Source organism: Bacillus rossius, chromosome 16 (assembly GCF_032445375.1).
Source record: "Bacillus rossius redtenbacheri isolate Brsri chromosome 16, Brsri_v3, whole genome shotgun sequence".
NCBI lineage: Eukaryota > Metazoa > Arthropoda > Insecta > Phasmatodea > Bacillidae > Bacillus > Bacillus rossius.
This window is the reverse complement of record NC_086343.1, coordinates 17,162,231-17,179,218: the sequence shown is the minus strand read 5'-3', so window position 1 is coordinate 17,179,218 and position 16,988 is coordinate 17,162,231. Positions and strand designations below refer to the sequence as shown.

At 34.3% G+C, this 16,988-nt stretch overlaps 1 protein-coding gene across 1 annotated transcript in view; it reads left to right on the top strand.

The window, feature by feature from the left end:
- Positions 1-16,988, top strand: part of LOC134540333 (serine/arginine repetitive matrix protein 2) — a 60,805-nt gene that overhangs the window by 35,356 nt on the left and 8,461 nt on the right. The window contains exons 5-9 of the mRNA XM_063382995.1: positions 240-302; positions 4,105-4,242; positions 5,230-5,329; positions 12,050-12,114; positions 12,384-15,971. Coding sequence (XP_063239065.1) covers positions 240-302; positions 4,105-4,242; positions 5,230-5,329; positions 12,050-12,114; positions 12,384-15,971 — 3,954 coding nt within the window. The remainder of the gene's footprint in view (positions 1-239; positions 303-4,104; positions 4,243-5,229; positions 5,330-12,049; positions 12,115-12,383; positions 15,972-16,988) is intronic.

Genomic DNA, 16,988 nt, shown 5'->3' with positions numbered 1-16,988 from the left:
TATACGTTACAGACCTGGTTTGGGTGGTGATGGTTAATCAAGTTTTACTGTAGTATATTTTAATTAAATTTAAAAAAAATTGTTAAAAGAGCTTTTTTTTTTAAATTTCTCCGTTACCACACAACAGCGCATGATATTAATTTTTGTTTTTAATTATTTTAGCCTTTGGTTTGTTTATTTATTTATTTTTACAAATAAACTTATAACTAATACATTTTTCTTTTGTTCATGTGTTACAGTGAATCAAGTCCAGAATCTAAAAAAGAAAAGAAAAAGAAGTCAAAGAAACACAAAAAGGACAGGTACTTTTGCTTCAATTTAAAAATGGTCATTTTTCCAGTGTGTAGATTTGAAATTGTTAGTGGTTTTTAGGTGACTTTGTATATTTTCCTACTAAGTAATACTTTTCTTTAAACAGTACAGGCAAAAGGAAAATTAATGTACATATGAGGTAAGTTTCAGAATTTTTAGGCAATGTCTCGTAATATTTTTTTAAGGACGATAACATTTTAAGCTTGTATATATATTTTTATGCTGAATTTTAATGTTCAAAAAATATTAGACAGTATTAGTTTGCAAAGCTAATGTAAGCACTTGAATTATATATTTTATAGCAGTTGTTGTAGTAATATACTGTTTCAGGAAAAATCAGAAATACGTTGGAAATCAAGTAATTGATAAAAAGAAATTTTTAAATTTATTTAGGGGTTCATAATTTTGCCTAATATTTGTAATTTGTCTTAAGATTTTTACATTTTCCCATTTTCTTCCTGCATGTAAAGTATTATAAATAATTAAAATAAGAACATTTTACAGCAACCATTGATTAGCTTTTTTTTATTACTTAGAGAAAATTGTATTATTGGAATTTTTCACGATTCCTACCAGGCTAGTTATGTATTAAAACATTGTGTTGTATAATATGTGTTTAACACAAGATTTTTTAATTTACCTGCTAGACAAAAAAAATCTCTCTTTAATGTAGATGCCAGACAGGAATTTTTAAAATAACTCTCTTTATGAATAAAAATATTTTAACATAAATAATGATGTATGTAACCAAAATAAAACTTGAATGCTAATCATAACTTTTAAGATCTACATAAACTTGTATAGATTGTAATTTTGAAATTTTATGCATACAAATTATTATATTAATAATAAAAATATTTTTGAACTTGATTTATTTTGGATTATTAGTTTTAATGTTGAAATTTTTTCGTAAACATCAAAATTCTGTAGTTTTTATTTCACTGTGTGTCATAAATAATTTCTGAAGACTGGACAAAAATAGATGAATATACACACACACACACCCACCCAGAAAACAAGCCTAATTCGGCTGGTTTTTTAATCAATTAAAAATAATATTTTACATATATACAGTATATAGATATGTTCTGTTATTTTACTAGTTTGAGAATATTTCTATTATAATAAAAACTCGATTTAAAAAAAAAATATTTTTCATTTTGTTTTTGCTTTTGGCACATAAGGGTGTGTGCACAGATTTTTCAACTTACAATTCTTCATTAAATACTGTATTTGCAGGCATTGATTAATATTTTTAAACATGTAAAAATAAATTATTGTAAATATAGTATATGTTTTTGTAAGTTGAATCTCTGACCTAAAACGTTGTATCTGTTTTTCTTAGTGCTTTGTATATATTATTTAAGAAACCATGATTTGCAGGTTTCTGATTATAAGTTTAAATTATACCCACCCCTCGAAGTAACGCTCTAATTCGTTCCAGGGAAACAGAGTGCCAATCAAAACAGCACTATTTAAATACCTTTTTTCCATAAGAGTACATGTTAACAAAAATAATTCATTTTCCAATTAGTCAAGTCTGCCTGTTGACCATCATTTTAATCATGACACTACTCCCATTAAAATTAATTTACAGTACAAATATAAGTCTAAATACACTTGAAATTCTTTTGAATAAATATTGAATAACATTTTGAGTCTGAAAAACCTTAAATTAAATTTAATATATTCACATTGTTTACATAATAGGGCTTGGGCATAACATTCCTAAGTAACCGCTTACAACATTTCTGAGTTACAAAATAACAATGTTATTAATATTGAAAATATATTTCAGTCCTAATAAGAACTAAAAGAGCATAAACTTAACTTTTTTTATTATTATAAAGATTATTTTACCTTTTACATAATTCCAGACCCTGTTGCTTACTAAATGTGTGTGTGCGTGCCATGATTTTCCATGAGTGCATTTGCCACTAGCACATTGTAGTGGATGTGAGGTAAACTATCCCTGAAAACTTCTGGCTTTTTTTTCTTAAGCTGCTGCTGACATGCAGGATGGCGTAAAATAATTGTTGGCTTAACACTCAGGCCGTCATCGAAGTTAAATACGCAATGAAGGAAGTGAATAGCTATTAGGGAAAGTGCAAAATATTGTTTGTTGATTCATCACATTATTAATTTGTTGCATTGTTTTTAATGTTACACAAATGCCATTGTCATTGTGCACACGGAAATAAAAATTCGCTTAAATTAAAACAGCGCTACTTTGAATCAATGACCCCACTACTTAAAATTGTACCATAATTTATTGGCGTCGTCAACTTCAAAACCGCGCTAATCAGTGTTATTTTGAGGGGCAGGTGTCGCTATCATTATTTCTTGCCACGTAAAATAAATGTTTAGTACACCAGTATATAAATAATTTAAAAGTAGTTCTTTCAAAAGCAGTTACTACAAGGAAATTGTTTTGCTTGTCTCTATATAGTTCTCTTCTTTTGCTGTGCATATGGTGTTATGAAAAGTATGTTTTGTCAGAAATACAAATTGTTAATTTTATCTCTCTGTCTTTCTGACAAGTCAGTCCGTGTTGATGGGTTTGAAAGGTAATAGTATTCCCTTTGTCAGTGCTGTACATCTAAGCTTATTTGTTTAACCAGAATTGCTAATGAAGTTATTTTAAGTAAGTTCACACCATCAACTTAGCACCATCATTAGAAGTACTCTATATTCTATTTTTCAAATTATTAACTGAAAATTCATAGCAAGATTAGTTTTTTGATTGAAGAGCCAGAAATTAAAATATAGTTTAAATTTTTAATATTCAATTTTTCACAGTCTGTAAACTTTTAATTTCTATGTTATTAACTATAGAGTTTTGTCGTAATCATAAAAAAAATCATATTGTGTATGATTAAATGGTTCATGGCTATTGGCTAAGATTGTGTTCATCACCATGTGTTGTACTGCCTATGTAATTTTAAGTTTTCTGTTGAGCATTGATGAGCTTTTATGTGTTTCTCATGGTTTTTTGTTTGTATAATTTTCTTAGAATGTGAGATTTTTTAGCAACGTGAGAAAATAGGAGCTTGTAACCTGAATTAGAAAAATTATTACATACTACACATTAAGACATATTAAGCTATTTCTGGCTACTTACAAACATCAACTTAGTAACGATTTTTATTATTTGCAATACAATACTTGTGTGTTGCTTTAACTGTGTGAATACTTTATTCTCCATAGATTTTAGTCACTTTTAGTTTTAACATGTTGCAAACTTGTTACAGTATCATTGTCACAATTTTGTTCAATTTCCTTATCCACCATTAACCATTATGCAATCTTATGTTCTTGAAAAAATGTTTGGTTGTTGATGGTTTTTGGAAAATAATTTTTTTTAAAAAATAGCATATAAGCTTATCAATTAATTACATTCAGTTAAGTTGAATGAGCGTATATTATTTTTTGTGTTATGTACTAATTTCAGATTACAAACTTTGGAAAATATTTTTTGAATACTATTAATTTATATATTATTATTTTATTAATGAAAGTAATATAATTGTAGGGTTTTTTTTTTCATATTTACTGTCATCTTTTAGAGGGACTTTATAAAATGCACTTCTTTCATTTATAGGGTATTTTTTTTTTTTTTTTTTTTTGGTTCGTTCTCCATCTTTCTACCTTCCAAAGGACTGAAGTTTAGTGATTATTTTCTTGCAACAGTTAAAAGTTGGTGCTAATGTGTTAGTTTTTAGTTTTCTAACATAGTGACCACAGTGTGTGTTCTGTGGCACTGCCTGCAGTGTGCTGTGCTTTGCCCGCTAGATCGACGTCTCCCAAGCACTCCAAGAAGAAGAGCTCGAACAAGGAGAAGAAAAAGGACAAAGAGCACCACAAGCGTCAGAGAGCGTCCTCATCCTCCGGCAACACTGCGTCCGCCAGTGACAACTCCGACTTGAGCGAGTAATTACGTTAGGTCTTAAAAGAGCTTTCGTTTTGTTTCCACCCAAGTTAAACAGGCAGATTTCCGGTTTTGCTTTTAAAATACAAATTTTGGGTTTTGAGTGTTGCATCCAAAAAAAAAAAAAACAGAGAAATATAAGATTTATTTTTCACAAAACTGGCTTCTCTTGGCTTAATTACATCACCAGTTGCAAGTAATTTTACTAGGGATGGGGCATGTCGATTCTTCGGTGCTTCAATTCCACCGATCCTACCTGGAATCTGATCCGTCGATTTTCAAGCAGTAAGGAGGAATCGTACCAGATAAGGAATTGTATCATATTTAGAATGGTTGGTCATAAGAACTGTTGATAATTAGGAAGTAAAAAATATATTCACGCTAAACGAGTGATATCTGCCACAATTGCCGTATTTTCCGGCCAGTAAGCTTTTATGATGTTTAAGCAACACTCCTTGCACTAGTATACAGAAGACATGGTTAATTATTTTAAGGTTAGCTCACAACTGCAATCACCTATATTTATCTGTTACTCTGCACGAACCAAGGTTCTATCTATTTCTATACTTGCGGGGGGAAATTTGTAACCTCACAAAAACAAAAGGATTCTCCTACTTTGTGGTCCAAAGAGACAAATTTAATGGACATTGAAAACCATATACATTACGTTTTCATTTATTTACGTTGTTCATATCAGTAATTAATTTTTGCCTCTGAAAAAAAAAAATTTTTGCATTTTTGTTTCTGGTCATAGGGTTGGTATGTCTTGTGACTTACTCATTTTACAAACTACTATAACTTTCTTTTTGTTCGTTGCGTGTTGCATCCTTGTGCTCTTGCATTATTTCCAACCCAATGCCTCCGTGTTCAGAACACTCTACAAAACTTAAAGGTAGTGTGGTCTTTCTATGCACTGCTGCTGTCTTGAATGTAAGCTTTCGGAGCGTGAGGTCGCGTGGGGTGTGCATGGTCGCGACGGTTGGTTCCAGGGCCTCTGCGTCGGGCGAGGACAGGCATCGGCGCAAGAAGCGGGCCAAGGTGGCCCAGGCCTCGGGAGGAGACGGCTCCGAGAAGAAGTCTCACGCAGAGGTAAACCTCGAGGCTGCCAGTCCGTAGGGCCTACGAGCAGCGCATCTCGCCAGTTGTGCCCCCCTCGGGTCTGCGCCTGTGCGTTTCCCTTTTCGGCCGGCGAAAACCCCGCTTTCCTTTGACTGCCGTGCGAGCAGGCGAGCTCTTTAGCTGTTGCCGAGAATATTATGCTGCAGCCACTGTTACATACCAAACGAATGTGGATTAGATTATACCAAATACTAGAGATATACTTATAAAACATTACACGTTACGAATTTGTTTTGTCGTTAATTTTTTTTTGTCATTACAAACACTAATTTTAAAATTAAAGAACGCCTCCATTTGAAATGCCAAGTTTTAATGATTATTATAATCATTTGAAAACCTTCATGTATTAAAAAAATATATATAAATATTTTTAATATATATTGTAAGAAAATTTATACCAAACAAAAATGGTTCATTTATATTATTAAGCTAACAGCAGGATGTCAACAACTGTAAAAAAATTATAAGTATATGTTTTTAAGTGCAGCATAAATATTTTAGAAGCATAGCTCAAGAGATAATGAAAGAAAAATGTTTATTTCCAAATAATTTTTAAAGCAGTGCTTTTTTTTTTTTTTTTTCATTACTATACTCTAGTTTGTGAAGTTGCTCAAGTTGCGAGATGTGCTGGCTTTTATTATTACCTACACATGAGAATTCTTTTACGAGAACTATATTTCTATGCCAAAGTAGTGCGTACTGTAATTAAACTTGTAAAAAAATGCTTTAAATCTATGAAAATTGCACTTCCACCGATGTCTAGGCTTCACCCTGTTGTGTCTCCTCTTTTGTTTTACTTTTTTGCCCTGTTGATTTCATCCAAATTGTGTTTATGGGATTTTGCAAACCTGTAAATGGACGTTTTCAAGGATTTTTATGAAGTGTAAGTATTTCTATTTATTTTAATAAAATAATTTTTCATCGTGACTTGTAAAATGTTTTTGTTTTTCTTAAGAACAAACTAAAATTTTAATTGAATGTATAGTAAAACCATAATATTGATATCTGGGTATTGAATTGATTTACATATTTCAAATTAATATTCACACTAAAAATAAATCTTTACTTATTCATGTGTACAAATTTGGTAACTAATATCTTTTTAAAATGTTCAATATTATGTGATATTTCAATTTTTAAATAGCCATTTGATACTTTACAAATTTTCTAGCTTCTACTGATTGACAGTCTATTTGCACGTAACATTTATTAAGCCGGAAATTAAGGATATGCCGTATTAGTGCTTATATTTTGGTTACCGTTATCAGAAAGAAATTTTTGTGAACTTTAATTGTCTACTGCTTGGAATTTACAGGTCATTTTCACATAAATTTTTTTGTTGTCACATCTTTATCCCTCTGTATAGTGCCTTAAAAGTTATATATGTGCATGCTAGTTTTCTGCCTCAAAGAGCTTTGTGTAATTTACTTTAAGAGGTCCCATATGAACAAATCGAGCAATAAAAAATTTTTCTTGTTTATTGTAACATCATGCATCATGACATAGGACCCTAAGTCAGTGAGTAAGTATTGCGGTTGTCTGCATACTATGGTGCAGTCATTTTGTTCAGCTGTATGATTTCTATATTACACTGCACAAGTTGTTTTCCAGTTGTATATTTTAGTAATATTATGAATTTGAGAAAATGTTGATTAATAAATGCATTTATTGATTGTGTTACTTGAACTTTTCGTAAATTTGTTTGAAAACAATAAACAGATACACATACAATTACAGTGATATAATTTATAAAAAAAAAAGCCTTAAGCAGAAAAAGTTTAGCCAATCTGAAGATAGAAGTGTCTTTAAGGAATTTATTTTGAGGTCAAAATGGGTCAGCTTCTATAATTAAAATAGTATAAAGTTTTTGTGATTGTGATGATATTTTGAATATGTTTTCGTCTCATGTTTAAGATATTTTGACATCACTTATGTGGAATGAAATTGTAAAGAAAGTTCAGCCATATTGAAGTCTAAAGTGAAATTTAAAAAGTCTCTACAGTACGATGTTGAAAATAATGAAGTTCTTGGCTCTATTTCAGATTATTGGTGGCTTGGTTCTTATTTATCAGGGGAAGCTGTATGTTCTTTTTGATTTTGTTAGAAAGATGACCAAAATTATTCTTGAGACACTAGCAAAGTAAATTAGTGGAATATATACATGGTGAAAGTTTTCTTACCTCAGAGAAGATATTATGTCTGAAACATCTGTTTTATGATACCGCTTCAATGCTGGTAGGATGCTCAGGTTGCTACGTGAACAAAACCTACAGATAAAATCATCCAATCAATTCATTTTCTACCATGAATTTTACATTGAAATAAGTTGACGTTTATTGCTCTATTACTATGCAACTTTGATTTTGGAGAGGAAATTGTTTCATCAATTTTTGTAAATGCTTCAAGTCCCTTTACCTATTTTCTTAAGTTATCTTTATATACAGTATGTACATAAAAAATACTGCATGGAAAAGAAAGAAAAAGGAAGTATTTAAATTGAATCAAGTGTCAAGTAATTGCAGAGGTTTTAAAAAGTAAAAAATAGCTCCTGATAGGTACTAAGTGGTATAAATTAACAAAAATCAATTTTATCAGACTGCAGGTTTAGTAATTAGCTATGAGAGGGGTGAAACCATAAAAATAAGGGGGGAAATATGTAAAGTAATTTTTTTTTTAGTTTCTGATGTTTTCTCTAGATTGTGTCAAAATGTATTATGAATGATATGACTAATACTTTTCTGATAATTTTTCATTTTAACGGTATGGTTAGGTATGATTTGAAAATACAGATTTAAGTCATCCCTTTTGGTTTTGCTACAGTTATCATTGATGCTGTAGTATTAAGTACATTGAACACATTTGTTTACTGTAAGGGAGAGAGGCAACTATTCTTTATTTACTGTCTTAATCATTTTCCACAAAAATAAGATTCATATGCATATTACTACTTTTTTGACTTTTTAAACAGAATTTGAACAATTTCTGCTATCAAATGTAAAACATTCTATAAACAAAAAACATTCTTTTTGACTTTTGAAATCAATATTTTCTCAATGTATAAATAGTTCACTTGCATGACGGTGTTGTAAGATTGCAATTAAATAGCTTTTTCTTCCATTGAACTACAAATTTTATTTTGCAGTAATTACATTATTTTGATGAGTCTTGTGAGGTTTTTTTTATAGTCATTTGCCATGTGTGTTGTTGTCCTGGTCAACATTATTTTAGTTGTTTGTTGTGCATTGTTTTTCCATTGTGGTAGAATAACATCAGATTCTCATTTTTCATCACCGTCATTTAACAGTGTACAAAACAAGAGCCATTATTACTCACAGCTGTTGTGGTAGGTCTTAAAATGTGTTTGTTATTTATACTTGTTTAAGAATTTTATTTATAATATACAGTGTGCCATTTAAATATGTTAGCGTATACCCTGAACATTTTTGTTTGTTTCGTTTGAATCATACTAGAATACTTAACTGCACAGTTACAAAACTAAAATTTACCATGTTTTCTATTTCTGGTGAAAGTAAATTGTTCGAATACATATTTAATAAAATTTCTAACTAAACTGTGCTGTTTGTTAAAACAATTCAATCTTGTAGGCAATTTTAATTTCTATGATTTCAAATAATTTTTTTAATGCTTTTTTAGATGATACTTAGGCCAGTAGGAAATTTTTGAACAATGCTTGCAACTATCAGAGTCTGCAAGAAAAAGGCTCTGCTACTTTTCAGAATCCCTTAGTATTAGCCAGCCAAAGGTTTTCTAAAACAGTTATTATTTTTATTAAGAGTAATATAAACATAAAATATAATATTTAAAGGGGCTGTACATAGCTGATTTAATAGTTATATGTTGAATTGCCATACTTTGTGTTTATATTTCAGTCTTATCGCAATCCCCTATATAATCTTGTCCTTAACCATAGGTACAGGCTTTAGACAGTAATCTTCATTTCTTAGTCATATAATGTTATGGTTACTGCTCAAATCCGGCAGTTACCCTATGCGCAATGAGAAGACTGCGTACCAATTCAGAGCCTGGCGATTAAAAGACGACACTGCATTAGAAGCACCAGCAAGCGTTGCAGACATCCAGACTCACTAACACAATTACATCCTTTGCTGGGCCTAGTCTCATTATGCTATGCTGGTTATTTTATTTTCTATACATTACTTTTATTGGAAAGCTTTTACACGTAAATTTATTACAATAGCTCTCTTGCATTTTCTGTTTCATCTCAAATGATCTCATTAGATATTTACTGAGTGTTTTCTAATAGTGATATTAAGTCACACAATTGTTCATGTTTATGATCACTTGTTTTACCTTTTACAACTCTAAAATAACGTCCAGTGAATACCTGATGAGGAAATTTGGGACCCAACAACAAATGCAATAAATTTTGCAGGAAGATCCCTTATTTAATAATAATGACAAGAAATTGAAATATAATCAACTCGGCGTGTGAATCCAAGCTTAAATGTTTCCCCCTCGTGGTTTTGTATTTAATTAAATTTAAATTAATGTCTTCTGGAAACTAGGGTTGTGACATTCAAGACTGTACCCGCGACCCTGAGTTTGGGAGCCACTCTCCCGTGAGCGGTAGTCCTGTTCCGAAGCAGGAGCCGTGGTTTCATTTCCATCAAGGTCAAATCCAAATTTTTGGAAGTGGAAAACTTGGCAGCTGTTTATGTGAGCAGATGCGTTTTTTTTTTCTCCCCCAATGAATCCTGTCTTCCCATGCGTCACCTCGCGTATCTCTCTCTAATGACCTCGTCGAGACATTAACCCATCCATGATAAATTCAACGTCATTCATTTCAGTAGCATGCTCCAGCACAACCGTCTTGTAACCGCACGCTAGCCGTTTCGATCCTCGGAACTTCTTTGAACGATGCTGGAGTCTTTGAGATGGGGGAACTAAGGGTTCCTTAAACTTTGGCCTGCTCCCAATAGTGTGACCGTGTCACTGTCAGTTCAATTCATGATTTAAATCTTTGCCTGACTAAATTTGTGGTGGTCATTCGCTGAAAGCATAGTTCCTTTGTTTCCACGGCTGGGTAAAGCCAACAACATTACGTCTATTGTCTCATTATGGAAGTACATAGTTGTTCATAGGTATCTGGAACTCTCAAAGCTAAACAAAAAAAAATCTAACATGCCCGACGAAGTCATAGAAAATTGCCTGTGAATTTATTCTAATGGCTCGCTTTTTGGATCAAAAAATTTTTTGCCAGACAATCATCAAACTTTACTTTCAAGCTGCAAAGGTTTGTGCAAATGATCATAAATATGAATAATTGCATGGCTTCATACCGTTTTTAGATAATATTTAGTAAATGTCAGTAAATTTGAGACAAATAAAATGCAAGAGAGCTATCGTGATAAATTTACAGGAAAAGTAGGCCTGTACGAGTACTAGTTTTTTGATACAAAGAAAATATCAAATGTTTAAAATATGTGCAAAGTCAAATCAAATTGCAAATATTGTTCTCAGCAAGCCTGTATTACACTTGTTTTCTATAATACTGGGTTTATGCGGGAAAAAACCAATCTTCAATGCCACAGTTTTATATATATATATATATATATATATATATATATATATATATATATATATATATATATATATATATTTAGTAGCCAATTTAAGTCATCGGAACACATAAACAACACACAAAAAACTAAATATTTTCATGAGCAAATCTGAGGCTTTGATGTTTTAAAGCTTTATAAAAAAACCTAGCTTCGCATGAGACGCGAAACTTGCATCACAACTGAAGCTTCATATAAAAAGATTAGCAAAGTTCCTTTGCGAAGTCAAATCAAATGTTAAAAAAAGCTTTGATTGATTTGCTTAATTGAAGCTTTGCACAGGCCTATTGGCAAACAAATAAAGTCATGCAACGTGGCATGAGAGACTGGGCCTAAATGCAGTCACCCCCCGCGTCTGATGTGACTTTTTATTATCTCTGTGCGGTACCAATAAGAAAACTGCTGCCTCTTTTGGTTTCCCACTGCACATCCATAGGCATGAACCAAGATGCGATTGCAACTGTCGAACGGCACGCAAAATTCACTACTGTAATGGACTCTTAGTGTGTGTTATTTTTTTAGGGCAGTTGGTTTCCTGGTCCTGTCATATACTTCTGGGCCTGTTACGTACTGCTCACTAGTTCAGTGTGTACATTATTTCAAGTGTTTGCTGGTAACCAGGTCTGTGGGAATATCGTTTGTTTAGTTTGAATCGAATATGAATAGAAAATTATTCTCAAATATGAATATTGAATTCAAATAGTAATCATGAAAATGGAATCACGCTAAAAAAAATTTCATATCACTAAAGAAATGCATAGGGAATTAAAAAGGTTAATAGAAAAAAAATATTAGCTTATGGGAAATAGGACATATAATACTGAAGTAAAAGGTTTCTTAGGTTAAAACATGTACATAAAAAGTTAGATTTTTTTTTTTCTAATTTTTGAAGAAGAAATTTTTGTATCAAATACGAATAATAAAATATTCATATTCAAAAATTCTAAAATTTGCACAGGTCTGCTAGTAATGTTTAAGATTCTCTTTTGTGAAGTAGCTTGTGTTGGTTTTTTTTTTGTCTTTGCCATTAAACTGATTGCACTTAGTAAATAAAATATTTCATCAACTGTTTTTTTTTTGCTCTTTTCAGAAAAGGCATCGTAAGTGCAGTGTCAAGAAGAAGAGAGACTCTTCTGTTGACAGTTCGTCGGACAGGTACGACGACACTTCAGGGTGTTAAACGGTAGCGTTATGCAGTGAGGAATCAACTGATGTATTTTATGGATGTATTTATAGGTTAAGTGCTAAATCTTTTAAACCCTACTTTGCACGAAAACTTCTATGTGGGGTATTCTTTAGAGGGTGTTAACAGTAATTATTAAAAAATCTCAAAATTTATTCAATTAATTTTTTTTTTCTGTGTCACTAGCTGAGCATCATGAACATTGCATACATTAACACGCTAAATGTTAACTTGTTCACAGCGAGGTCGAGAGAATTAATCAACCTACGAAAGTGTTGGAATTGAAAAGCACACACCATCACCACCACCACAAAAGCAGACACGCTTCTCCGCCCGCCCAAGACATCCCGAAGGAGAAGCAACAGAACCATCGCAAGCGACCCAGCAGGAGCAGCAGCAGCGGCAGCGAAGAAGACAGGCGCAGAGCTACACGTCGACGCAGCGACTCGCCTGGAAAGCAGAGTTTCCCAGCATCCGGCGTCCGGAGGCATCGCGACCAGAGCACGGATCGCAAGAAGCCGCGTGGGTCTCCTACGCCCGGCGGTAGAGAGCGTGGTCACCGCAAATCCCGGTCTCCTTCAGACAGGTCACCTAGCAGAAATGTCAGGACCACGGATCGGCACGACAAGACCAAGCGCTCGCCTTCGCCGAAAGCTGTGTACCGCACGTCCAGAAGCCAGTCGAGGTCGCGTTCTGCGAGGAACTCTTCGAGTCAGAAGAGAGTGGAGAAGTCGCGTTCCCCCAGAGGCAAGCGCGAGAGGAACCGTAGCAACAGTAGGTCTTCTCTTAGCAAAAGCCGTTCTAAGGCAGGGAAGGCAGATCCCAGGAGAAGTAGTTCTCTCTCCCCACCTCCGGTGAATCGCGGGAGAGGTCGGCAGAGTAGATCTGAATCACCCGCGGTTAAAGAAGTTGTTAGGAACCAGGGTCGCTCATCACGTGTGTCCACTTCACCTAAAAGAAAGCACAGCCATTACATTTCATCCAAATCCAAGGAACGAGTTGAATCGGTCAGTAGAAGCAGATCTCCAGAAAATAGATACCCGTCAAATGTTGAGAGTAAAAGGTATGGTAGCAGGTCTTCGGTTAGACAGCGTTCGAGAAGTGGCAGTCGCAATGTACCTCTGAGAAAGAGCCATCGGTCCCCTGACAGGAGCGAAAGTAGAAGATCGGAATCACTTGACGGGAGAAGAGCTACCCATAGCTATAAGAAAAGAAAGGTATCTCAAACCCCAGACAGGAAGGCCAAAGAAAATAAGAGGGCCTCTTCTTCAGATAGGCTTCGATCGCAGTCTCCAAAAGTAAAGAAAACATCCAGCCATGCTCAGAGGAATCTTGATAGTTCTCCTTCGACTGATAAAAGAGAAAGTTATGTTGCACATGACAGAAGAAAGGCTATAGTTGATACAGATAAAGAAAAGAACCATGTAGAAAAAAATTCTCGTCATTCTGAAAAAGAGAGAATATATTCTTCGAAACACAGAAAGATATCCCCAGAAAAGAAGCATCCGGAACCCTCTAAGAAGTCATCCTACAACAGTGAAAGAAAAAGGGAATCTTGTTCCCCAGAACCATCTAGGACTCCTGAAAAAAGGGTTCAGCATACAGACAACAAAAGAAGAGCATCTCGTGCCAGTGAAAAAAGAAACTCATTTACTCCTGATATAAAGGTAGTGTGTTCCTCTGAAGAAAGGGCTACCTTTCCTTCAGAAAAGCATAGACATAACCGCTCTCCTGAAAAAATTAAATCCACACATGTGGTTGAAAACCGAAGATCTAGTCCTTCGCCAAGAAACAGGCTAAGTTACACTCCTGAAAAGAAAAGAACAAGTCGTAACCGAGTACCTGAGAACAGAAAAGCTTCCCCGTCACCAGAACCGGCAAGACCGTCTTATTCACCTGAAAGAAGTAGACATGTTTATTCGAACGAAAAACGGAAGCATTCTAGTGAAAAGAAAAAGGCTTCGCATCCAGTGAGAAAAAGGAGTAACACTCGCTCTCCGAAAAGGGTTTCTGTATCTCCGTATTCAAGGAAACCAGCTCTCAGTCCTAGAGATAAGCTGTCTCATTTTAAGAAAAGAAGTGTAAGTCGTTCCCCTGAAAGAAAGACTGCATTACCATCTAGGTACAGAGATTCGAGAGCTGGAAGCGACAGCAAATCACCGGTGCGAAATAGGGGCACAGGAAAACTTTCAGAGATGGTAAACAACAAAAAGTCGTCGAATACGGAGACGAGGAAGATCAAATCGTCTAAAAAGAGACGTTCGAGCAGCAGTAGCAGCAGTAGCAGTAGCTCCGGCAGTAGCAGCGGCAGCAGCTCTAGTCTGAGCTACTCGCCTGTCGAGAGGAGCCCGCACCGGTACAAAGACATCCTTGGCTCGAAGAACGTCCACTCGCGGTCCAGGAGGAAGGACGGCTCGCGAACCAAGTCTCGCGTGCGTTCGCAGCCCAAGAATCAGAGACCGTCTATAACAGTGGTGCCCCGGGTTTGTTTGAGGTCTTGCAGCGGCGAAGAGGAGGAAACTGACGCGAATAATGATAGAGATGTGAAAGAGAAAGAAGACACAGAAGAAATGGAAAAGTTGAAGTTCTTGAAATCGGAACTGGCGGAGAAGGCAAAGGAGTCATTGGAGAAGTTATTCAAAGTTTCGCCAACCCTTGCTAGTTCAGAAAATTCTACTTTAGACACTAACTCTAAGAAAGATAGTATGTTGAACAATTCTACTTCTAAAGAAAGCACTAAAGATAGTGTTGTTAAAGAAAGTTCTTCCAAAGATAGTGTATCAAAAATTGTAACTCCAAAAAGTAAAATTCCTAAAAATGGTAGTCCCTTGAAAGATAATACTTCAAAAGATACACTTATGAAAGATGTTACATTAAAAGATACTACTCTAGAGGATAGTGGTTCCAAAGGTGGTTTGTCGAAAAATTCTCTCTCAAAAGATAGTATGGTTAAAGATAAGGTGTCAAAAGATGATAACTCAAAAGGGAATGTAGAAGAGAGTTCCTTGAGAGAAAATGTTTTCAAAACTGGTTCCTTTAAAGATATTTTATCAAAAGCTAGTGTAACAAAAGATGTGACAAAATATCCTGTATCAAATGATATTGTATCTAATGATGTGTCGAAAGATAATATAACAAGAGATACTGTGCCAAAAATTAATGTGTCAAAAGAAACATCGAAAGATTGTTTGTTGAAAAATACTTCATCGATGATGGATAGTTCATCAAAAACTTCTACATTAAAAGAGAATACTTTAAAAGTTGCTGCTAAGGATAATGCTTTAAAAGATAATCAATGCAAAGGTAATAATAGTAATACCTATAAAGATATTATTATTACAGACATAAGCCCTCCTCCTACTAATAATTTAAATGCAGTAGCATTTCCAGCAGCTATTGTGTCTGAAATAGCGCTGCCTGACAAAGCTCCTCCAAGCAAAGATGCTAAAACTTCTAAAATTGTTTTACAGAGTGAAAAAGTTGCTTCGATTGCAAAATCTCCCGAGCTCCCTGTACCTTTCCTTCCTGACCTGATACCGAAACCTCCAGGCTCGCCACCCCCAAGGACGCCGGAAGCTTTACCGAAGCAAGAGGTGATCAATCTCGACTGCAAGAAGTCGCCGGGAGACTCGGAGGGGAACACCCCTCCGAAGCTCCCAGAGCCGTGCAAGAAGCGCCGGCGAAAGCGACGCGAGTCCTCGGACGATGACGAGGCGTCCGATTCCAGCAGCCAGTCGCGGTCGAGGTCGCAGGGTCGGAAAAAGAAGAAGAAGAGGAAAAGGAAGTTGAGGCGCTCTCACAGCTCATCTGGATCTTCAGATAGTGGCAGGTGAGTGACCGCTCAGGTTGAGTGGATTTCAAACACGTGTAGATTTTGAGTTTCCTTGTGACAAACACCAGACAGTTCTGTGTACCAACAACCCAAGCAAAAGTACCAAAAAAAAATTTGGTGTAAAGAAGTTTATACCAAAAATAAAAATTAGAAATAATTGATTAAATATTATCTTGTTTTATATTCTGGCGACACTTATCTTCCGTTCCGAATGTATTGGACACACAGTTTTTCACTACCAAACAATTGGACATACATAGATAAAACAAACAATTGCAAAGTGTGCATAATGTTGGTACATAATATATTATCTATTTTAAATAAACACATTAGTGTTCTTGCTTATCTGACATAAACAGGCCAACAAAACGTAAAATACACAAATATTTCAGATGATGGGGAATTGTTAAGAAAATGCTAATTGCATGTCAAACAATGTTATAATTTTAGTCATTATAAACCTAATAACCTTGTTTTACAACAAAACAAAGAAAATTAACTGGGATAATTTAACTTAAGAGTTACAGAACTATCTGAAGTTAAATAGCGTACTTAAAAAATTCAGTTCTGTAATAATAATTCGGAGAAATTTATGAACATGGTCTACTTTCCTGGGATGTTGGTGGACATCAGATAATACGGAATGATGGCTAAACTAAGGTCAGAAAAAACAAGACTCGTTTTTACATACAATTTTATTGTACTGGATTATGCTAGGCCATCTGTTAGTCTTAAGTAATTACAATGCCTGGTTTTTTCTTTAAAAATGTGTTAACTTTCTGGGCATCAAGTGTGGTGAAACTTAAGTTAAAAAAATGTTGGGATAGAAAAAGCACAGTTATTGGCTATGTGAAATATACATTTCAGTCGTACATCTTATTACACATTCTTTTTTTGTGGTATACCGGTATTTACTTAGATTTGCCTAAAATGGATTGTCAATGAATGAGTTTGCCTTGTAAAGCTTGTCAGAAAATGTTGGTACAAATGCAGAATAATGTTGAAGTTGCTTGG